Source organism: Chaetura pelagica, unplaced genomic scaffold (assembly GCF_000747805.2).
Source record: "Chaetura pelagica isolate M959 unplaced genomic scaffold, ChaPel_1.0 scaffold814, whole genome shotgun sequence".
Classification (NCBI taxonomy): Eukaryota; Metazoa; Chordata; class Aves; order Apodiformes; family Apodidae; genus Chaetura; species Chaetura pelagica.
The window spans coordinates 7,017-16,333 of record NW_009953182.1 but is presented as its reverse complement, the minus strand read 5'-3'; the positions used below and the strand labels follow the sequence as shown (position 1 = coordinate 16,333).

The 9,317-nt window shown below is 54.4% G+C and overlaps 1 protein-coding gene across 1 annotated transcript in view; it reads left to right on the top strand.

Annotated features, from left to right (window-relative positions):
* Positions 1-9,038, top strand: part of OTUD7B (OTU deubiquitinase 7B) — a 13,472-nt gene extending 4,434 nt beyond the window's left edge. Inside the window, exons 4-11 of the mRNA XM_009997321.1 lie at positions 1,059-1,160; positions 2,257-2,384; positions 3,686-3,798; positions 4,400-4,527; positions 4,946-5,095; positions 5,773-5,887; positions 6,802-6,886; positions 7,734-9,038. Coding sequence (XP_009995623.1) covers positions 1,059-1,160; positions 2,257-2,384; positions 3,686-3,798; positions 4,400-4,527; positions 4,946-5,095; positions 5,773-5,887; positions 6,802-6,886; positions 7,734-9,038 — 2,126 coding nt within the window. The remainder of the gene's footprint in view (positions 1-1,058; positions 1,161-2,256; positions 2,385-3,685; positions 3,799-4,399; positions 4,528-4,945; positions 5,096-5,772; positions 5,888-6,801; positions 6,887-7,733) is intronic.
* The last annotated feature ends 279 nt before the right edge of the window (positions 9,039-9,317 follow it).

The window sequence follows — 9,317 nt, the reverse complement described above, 5'->3', positions numbered from 1 at the left end:
GTTGAAGGGCAGGTTGGATGGGGCTTGGAGCAGCCTGGGCTGGTGGGAGGTGTCCCTGCCCATGCAGGGGGTGGGATCTGGATGAGCTTTAGCTCATGGAATGGTTTGGGTTGGAAGGGACCTTAAAGATCACCCAGATGATCCATTCAATGATCTTCAAGGTGGCTGCTCCATCCCTGGAAGTGTTGAAGGATCTCATGTGGGGTTTGGAGCAGCCTGGGCTGGTGGGAGGTGTCCCTGCCCATGCAGGGGGTTGGATCTAGATGATCTTGAAGGTCTTTCCAACCCAATCCCTTCCATGATTCCATAAATTTCCACAACTCCTGGGTTTGAGAGCCAGGCTCCCCAACCAGGATCAGGCAGTGCCTGATGAGCAGATCTAGGCAGGAGCTCCTTTCCTCCAAGAGCAGTTTCCACACGAGTTGTTGAAAGCCTGAACAGCATCTCCCAGCAGACAAACCCTCCCTGGTGCTCGGGATCAGCTCTGGAAAAAACCCCTGGAAAAATGTGGGGGCCAAAGGAGGCAGCTCCTGGTCCTGAGGGCAGAGCAGATCCAGGGTGGGGGGGAGGTCAAAGTCCTACTCCAGCCCAACCCCGTTTCCTTGGAGAATGTTTAACCTCCACTTGTTGGTCTTGACTCCAGTTTCTACCTTCATGGTTTGGTTTGGTTTGTTCTCCTTAGCTTCTATTTTTAGCAGCCTCTGACCTGAGTCACCTCCAGTTGTTGGTGTTACCAAAACCTGCTCTTTTTATCTGCCCCGACGCGTCGCTCAGGCCTCTGGGATCAGCAGCAGGTCCTGAGTTTTGGGCCTAAACCCTCAGGATGTTCCTCCCCAGGGACTTTTACTGGTCCCATCTCCCCTTTTTGTTGATTTATGAGCCCACCTGGGTCCTTCCCTCCTCCCAGCCATGGGTTGGAGCTGCTCATCCCTTTGGGTGTTCCCGTTCAAACTGAGCAGGTTTCCATCCTGGTTGGGGTTTGTGGAAGGGGTGAACGTGCACCCTGGTCTTGTGCTGTGTCCTGGGTCCCTTTTTCATGCTCTCCAATGTTCCCACAGGTCGTCTGAACTGGTGGGCAAACGTGGATCCCAGTTGCCAAAGGCTCCTTCCCTTGGCCACCACGGGAGATGGGAACTGTCTGCTCCACGCCGCGTCCCTGGGTGAGCTTCATGGCAAGAACAACTACCTGGTTCACTCCAAACCAAGGGCATGGGCACCTTTCCAGTGTCACCTCCTGGGAGAGGAGCCCAGGATCATCCTTTGGGAGCAGGACTGAGCCTTTCCCACCCATTTCCTGAAAGGAGGTTGTGCTGAGGTGGGGTCAGACTCTTCTTCCAAGGAACAATTGACAGGACAAGAGGAAAAGGCCTCAAGTTGTCCCAGGGGAGGTTGAGGTTGGATCTGGGGAACAATTCCTTCCTGGGAAGGGTTGTCAGGCCCTGGCCCAGGCTGCCCAGGGAGGAGTCCCCATCCCTGGAGGGCTTTCCAAGCCCTGGAGATGGTGCTGAGGGACATGGGTTAGCATTGGACTGGGTAGGGTTGGGTTCATGGCTGGTAGGGTTGGGTTATGGTTGGACTCGATGATCTTCAAGGTCTCTTCCAACCAGAAGGAGTCCATGATTCCCTCAGGAAAGCAGGATGATGCTGCTCATCGTCCCCTGGGGCTGGAACCAGTCGAGACCCTTGGGCTCTGCTGGAGAGGAACAGGCTGAAGCCAACAGCTTGTGTCCTTCTGAGACACCTCTGTCCTGGCCACTTGGCCCACTTCCCTGTATTCCAGCAGGAACTGGGAACTCAGGGTTCCTCCCTTCCCTCCTCTGGCTCCTGGGACTTCCAAGAGCCCAAATTGAACTTGATCCCTATGATTTTTCTGAGGTTTCCAGACATTTCAACCACCAGGATTGGGCATTTCCTTCATTCTTTGTGCTTCAGACCCACCAAAACCACAACGTGGTTTAATCCCAGCTCAGTTTCCCACCAGATCTTGGTAAGAAAGGAACATTTTTGCCAACAAATGTGGTGGTTGGTTGGTTTGTTTTTAATTTCAAACCAAGGTTTTGCTGCTTCTTGGAGATGCCCCAAAATTTAAGGCGGAAAAAGGGACCCAATGATTTTATGACTTGGATGGAGAATCTTGGATCCTTCCCTTTGGTTTTTCCAATCAATTCCCTTCCTCTGGTTGGGGGTAGGTGGTGGGATCCATTCCAGCTCCTCCTGAACCTTCTCAGTGCCTTCTTTTTCCCCTTTCCTGTGCAGGAATGTGGGGCTTCCACGACCGAGACCTCATGCTCCGTAAATCCCTCTACACCTTGATGGACAAGGGGCTGGAAAGGGAAGCCCTGAAGAGGAGGTGGCGTTGGCAGCAGACCCAGCAGAACAAGGAGGTAGGAGCCAAACCCTCTTGGGGGGAGGAGAAAAAGCTTAACTTGAATCAAAACCAACCCAAAATCCTGTTGTTTTGGGAGGTTTGAGAGGTGCTTCTTAGCCCACCTTGAATTTTGGGCACCTCCCCGTGTCCTTCAAGCTTGATGATGGCAAAATTGTCTTGGTTAGAAGGTGGGAATGTTTTATTGGAAGAATTTGATGTCCAGTGTTGGTGGGATACAAAAATGTCCCTTTCAAGCAAGACCCAGCCAGGACGTGGTGGCTCCTGAGGGGCTTTTAGGACCTGGTGTTGGTCCATGCAGGGATAAAGATCATCCTCAGCCTGAGTAGGGAACAAAGATCTCCACCCAAAAAGGAAATTCAGGACTTGGCCACGTGCAAAGCTTGACATGACCCCCCTCAGGAGCAGGGAGGTGACAATGTCAAGGTGGAAAGTCCCCAGATATCCCCACTGTGCTGGGATGGCCTTGGGAACAGGGTGAACTGTTGGTCCCCCCTGACTCTGAGGGAGGTTGGTTGCTCTGCAGGTTCCTCCTTGTTGGAAGGACAGAGGTTCCTGTCTTGACAGGGTGGAAAAATTGAGGTTTTCCCTCTGGGAAGTCAAGGAGTTGATCAATTCTTGGAGGTTTTGCTGCTTTAGAAGCAGGTTTTGCCCCTGGAGAATCCATGGTGGGTTTTCCCAATCACCTGCTTCCATTGACTGGTGACAATCCCAAGAGGATTTGCTCCATGACCTTTCCAGGGACTGAAGGGAGACCAACAGGTCCTCCCATCCCCTGGGTCCTCCTTTGGACCCTTCCATAGATGGAGGTGACATTGACCTTCCTCCAGTCCTGAGGGACAACTCCCAGTCTCCACAACTTCTCCAAGAGGTTTTGCCATGTGCCAAACCACAAAAGCAACCCTGTAACTGGGGATTTCTGGGTCTTCTGGTGTCTCCTGGTAGTTTTCTTTGAAAGAAATTCTGGATTTTACCTTCTCCAACCACCTTGTCCCACCGTGGCCGATCGGTCCGTGGTCTCATCTTTTGCTCCTGGGAGGATTTCATGTAAGAGGAGAAGTTTCTTCTCATTCCTTGGGTTGAAATGTTCAATTCCACCCTGCCCAAAAAAAAACCCAAAGCCAACCTGAACCTCAGGGAGATGTTCCCCCCATCCCAGCTCTGCAAATGTGTCCTTATTTTTGCCGAAGAGATGAAATACTTTGCCCCAAATCTCTGACTCCGTGGAGAACATCTCAAGGGTGGGGAAATATTGAATGGAAAGTGTTCATTTGGGGTTTTGATGTTGTGGTTTTCCAGTCTGGCCTGGTTTACACGGAAGAGGAGTGGCAGAAGGAGTGGAACGAGCTGATCAAGCTGGCGTCCAGCGAGCCCCGCGTCCACTACGGCGCCAACGGGGGTGGCTGTGGGGGGTATGTCCAACATGCCCCATCCAGCCCCAAAACACACCCAGGATTGTCCTTCCCAAGGGCAGGGAATAAAATCACCCAGAATCCTGGTTGGTAAAGACCTTTAAGGTCATTGAGTGCAAACATGGACCCAACTCTGCCAACCACGACAGGCTGGGAGAGTTGGGGTGTTGAGCCTGGAGAGGAGAAGGCTCCAGGGAGAGCTTAGAGCAGCTTCCAGGGCCTGAAGGGGCTCCAGGAAAGCTGGGGAGGGACTTGGGCCAAGGGCAGGGAGGGATGGGATGAGGGGGAGGGATGAAAAGTGGGAGAGGGAGCTGGAGGTTGGAGCTGAGGAGGGAATTGTGGAGTGTGAGGGTGGGGAGAGCCTGGCCCAGGTTGCCCAGGGAAGCTGTGGCTGCCCCATCCCTGGGGGTGTTGAAGGGCAGGTTGGATGGGGCTTGGAGCAGCCTGGGCTGCTGGGAGGTGTCCCTGCCCATGGGGGGGGTGGGACTGGATGATCTTGGAGGTCCCTCCAACCCAACCCATCCCGTGATCCCCCTTTTTACAAGCCATAACAACAAAGCAAGGGCTGCCAATGAATTCATTCCTCTCTCCCTTCCTCAAGTGTGGAGAGCTCCGAGGAGCCCGTGTACGAGAGCCTGGAGGAATTCCACGTCTTCGTCCTGGCCCACGTGCTGAAGAGACCCATCGTGGTGGTGGCAGACACCATGCTGAGGGACTCAGGGGGTGAAGGTAACCCCACCTGCCTGATGGTTTGGGGGGCTTTTTTTCTCCCTGTTTTGCCCCAACACATGTGAGGAGGGGTGGGAAATCCCCCATTTGCCACTTTCCTGTCGGCAAAGACCGATCGATTCGGTCAGCAGAGGTGAAGGGGTGAGGAGGAGGAGGAAGGAGGAGTGAGGAAAGGGTTTTTTTATAGAAATAGACAAGTTAATTTTGCAACCAGGCTTTTCCTGCTGTAAAACTGGTCTATTTTGGGCTGTGGTTTGGTTGGTTGAGTTAGTTTGTTGTTGGGCTTTTTTTAGTGAGCAGAGAATTGCAGGTGGAACCTTGAAGCAAACGGGTCATTCTGGGGCAGTTGCAGTTGAACCAACTCTTGAAATGATGATGGTGATGATGATGAAAATTAACTGCCCTGATTCCCTTCCAGCCTTTGCCCCAATTCCCTTTGGGGGGATCTATCTTCCCCTGGAAGTCCCAGCCAACAAATGCCACCGTTCTCCCTTGGTACTGGCTTATGACCAAGCCCATTTTTCTGCCCTGGTGTCCATGCAGCAGAAAGAACCCACAAAAGATCAAGGTAGGTGATCAAACAGGATCTGTCTTGATGTTGTGTTGGAGCGACACTGGGGGGTGTTCAGGTTGGGTTGGATGGGGCTCTGAGCAACCTGGTTGAGTTGAAGATAGAACCATGGGATGGGTTGGGTTGGAGGGACCTTCAAGATCATCCAGTCCCACCCCTGCATGGGCAGGGACACCTCCCAGCAGCCCAGGCTGCTCCAAGCCCCATCCAACCTGCCCTTCAACACCCCCAGGGATGGGGCAGCCACAGCTTCCCTGGGCAACCTGGCCCAGGCTCTCCCCACCCTCACACTCCACAATTCCCTCCTCAGCTCCAACCTCCAGCTCCCTCTCCCACTTTTCATCCATCCCCCTCATCCCATCCCTCCCTGCCTTTGGCCCAAGTGCCTGTGTTGAGAGCAACACTTGGAGATGTTCAGGTTGGGTTGGATGGAGCCCTGAGCCACCTGGTTGAGTTGAAGATGTCCCAGGAGGTTGGGCCAGGTGGCCTTGGAAGGTCCCTTCCAACCCAAACCCTTCCATGATCCCAAGCGTTGGAGTCGCTGCGGGATTTGCCGCGACTCCGGTTCCCATCAGAGCTCGTGTTCCTCTTGGTGGGTGCTCAGAGCTTGGCTGCCACCACCAGAGGTTGCTTCTTCTGGGCATGACAAGTGGTTTGTTCTCTCCCTGGTGCAGCTGTGATCCCCCTGACAGACTCGGAGCACAAGCTGCTCCCCGTGCACTTCGCCGTGGACCCCGGGAAGGAGTGGCAGTGGGGCAAGGACGACAGTGACAACGTCAAGCTGGCCAGGTTGGTTCCCTGCAGATGAACCTCCAGGGTTCATCACTCTCCATCCCCAGCTGGGAATTCCTTAGAGAACCATAGAACAGGTTGGAGAAACCCTCCTAAGATCATCCAGTCCAACCATCAACCCAACCCCACTGGGTCAATGTCCCCCAGGGTCACATCTACACAGTTCTTGAGCCCTTCCAGGGGTGGTGACTCCCTGGGCAGCCCATTCCAATGCCTGGACCATTCCTTCAGTGAAGGACTCATTCCCAACATCCAACCTCAACTCTGGTGCCTGGATGGAGGTTCTACCTGGGCTGTGAACCTGTTGGGTGGGGATGGGAGAACCTTTTTTCTTCCAGAAACCCTGATTTTGGCACATCTGGGGTAGGGTGGTGACATCTCACCAGCTTCACTCCCACGAGGTGGGATGCAGAGCTCATCTTGAGGGCTTTGGAGGCTCCATCCTTGGGCTTTTAGTGGAAAGAAAGATTCATAGAGAAGGTCATGATTAATTATGAAGTTGATTTTGTCTGAGTGGGACTTTTTTGAGGCAACATCTTTGCTCTTCCCTGGACTTGTTGGGTCTTTTTGGGGGGGTAAGAGGAGAATAATTTTGAAACTCTCTGTAGACCCATGATCTGCTTGGTGACTTGTCTCACCTCCCAGCAGGATGATTCCCTGGGTGAATTTGAGTTGATTTTTTGACCCTTGGGAACCTTCTGATTTCTTGAATCAAAGAAGGTTGGTTTTTTTTCGGGGAAGGGGCTTCAAAAAAACCCAAAGGTCACTTTTTGTCTTGGCTGCTGCTGCTTTGGTGCCACTTTTGGGGTTGAAAGAAATCAGGAGGGGGTTTGAGAGGGAGCCCAGAAGGCAACTGGAGATGAGGATGAAACTGAGCTCTGAACTTTTCCCCTCCTGGTTGTGCCTTCCAGTGTGACGCTGTCGCTGGAGGCGAAGCTGCACTTGCTGCACAGCTACATGAATGTCAAGTGGATCACGTTGCCTGGTGAGATGCAGGTGAGAGGAGCAGGGAGGTTCTCCTGAATTATTGATCCCTCCTCTCTGCAGAGCAGCAGGTGGGGAGGGATCAGGTTCCTCAACCCGCTGCTTTGTAGGAGGAAGCGTCTTGGGTTGAAACGGGAGCTGGTTTCCTACAGACACAGGATGGTTTGGGTTGGAAGGGACCTTAAAGATGACTCAGATGGGCCACTAGATGATCTTCAAGGGGGCTGCTCCATCCCTGGGGGTGTTGAAGGGCAGGTTGGATGGGGTTTGGAGCAACCTGGGCTGGTGGGAGGTGTCCCTGCCCATGGGGGGGTTGGAAGGGACCTTCAAGACCATCCAGTCCCAACCCCCTACATGGGCAGGGACACCTCTCACCAGCCCAGGCTGCTCCAAGCCCCATCCAACCTGCCCTTCCAACACCCCCAGGGATGGGACTTGTCTCCTTGGTCTGTCTGAGGCTGTCGAGGTGTCATTCTTGTAGCTCCACTGGTGCCACTTGGGCTGTGACCTCCTTGAGGGAGAATGTCCCCAGTGAAATGGGCTCCAGCCGGGCCTGCCACGTATCCCAGAATCATTAAGGTTGGAAAAGACCTCTAAGATGGTCATTCCAACTGTCTGGGAGACCAGAGATGGGGTGTGTTGTCCCCTCCTCACCCCCAGCACCACCTCCTTCTCCATCTCTTCCCTTGAAAGGTCAACAAAGAGGAACATGTGCGGGTGCACAGAGCGGCTGCTGGGCTGCTCCGGCCTGTTTGTCCCTTCCATTCTCCAAGTCCTGCTCTGTTCCACCTTCAGCCTGAAAACTCTTTCTCTGAGGAACTTCCTGGACTTCTAACATTCCTGGTTTTTCCCCCTCCAGGCTCCTCTGGCCCAGCCAGAATCTCCCACGGCCTCGGCAGGCGACGACGCTCGCTCAGCGGCGGAGTCGGGCGAGTCGGACAAGGAGTCTGTTTGCAGCAGCTCAGCCAGCAACGGGGGCAGCAGGGCTGGGAAGGAGAGGGAGAAGCCAAGAAAGGAGAGGGAAAAGGAGAAGGAAAAGGAGAAAAAACGGGCGGATTCGGTGGCCAATAAACTGGGCAGCTTTGGGAAGACGTTGGGAAGCAAACTCAAGAAGAACATGGGAGGTTTGATGCACGGGAAAGCTATCAAAGGAGGGGTGAGCAACGGGCAGGGAGACACTTTGGAGAAGAAGAAGAAAGGTTCCTTGAAGGCAAGGAAAGGCAGCAAAGAGGAGTCTTCCCAAGGAGAGTTGGCAGGTCCTGGGGAAAAAACCTGCCCTGGGAAAACGGCCCCGGAAAAGCCGTCGGATCCCTACAAATACAGCAACGACGTGAGGCTGAGCCTGAGCATCCTGAGGGCAGCCATGCAGGGGGAGCGCAAGTTCATCTTTGCTGGGCACCTCAAAACCAGCACCAGGCACCAGTACCAGGAGGAGATGATCCAGAGGTACCTCCTGGATGCTGAGGAACGTTTCCTGGCTGAGCAGAAACAGAAGGAAGCGGAGAAGAAGGCGCTGGGGGGTTCGGCTCCCGGCAAGAGGCCGGAGGGGGAGGCGAGCAAGGGGGAAGAGGGGCTGCTGACCCCCCCCTACCCCACACCCCCCACCACCTACCCCATCCACACCCCGGAGCTGGCCCTGGGTGCTAAAATTGCAGCTTTTCCCACGGGCTATTCGGGCGTTTTCACTTTTCCCAGACCCTCCATGGGCAGCAGCCTGGAGGGGCCGCGTCCCCCCGCTTACCCCGACGGCCGGAGGCAGGTGGCTGGGGGCAGCTGTGGGAACCTCCCTGCTTATGCCACTTTGCCCAGACATTGTCCCCAAGGCAGGGCCAACAACCCCTACCAACCCCACCTTTCCCACCCAGGGAGGTTTTCCCCCACGGACATGGACATCCATCCTGCTTTCCCAACGGATTGTGAGGGCTCCGCTTGTCTCCCCGCTCCCAGCAACGGTTACCGGGAAGCCCTGGAACAGGATGGTTCCCAGAGAGGGTTACCCACGGAGAGGAGCAGAAGCAGAATCCTTTATAACATCCAGCAGAACAAATGCAAACAACCCAACTGCAGTTTTTATGGACATCCAGAAACTGGGAATTTCTGCTCCTGCTGTTACAAAGAGGAGATGAAGCGCAAGGAGCAGGAGGCTTTGGTGCACAGGTTCTGAGCACCCGGCCCCACCACTCCCCTGGGACCCATGAGAGATGGGAAATGCAATAATATATATGTATTATTTTTTTGGTTTAACCCCCTCCCTGTCTGTGGAAGGAGGGAGTGGGAATTTGGCTGGAGGAGCTGAGAAGTGGGAATTGCCTGGTGTGAGGAGGTGATGGAGGAGGGGGGGAAAAAAAAGGGGGGTTGAGCAAAACCTCCCAGTTCCCCTGCAAGAGGGAGGAGGAGGAAGATGGGAGTGCTCAGGTTGGAGCACGGGATGGAAACGGGGTGG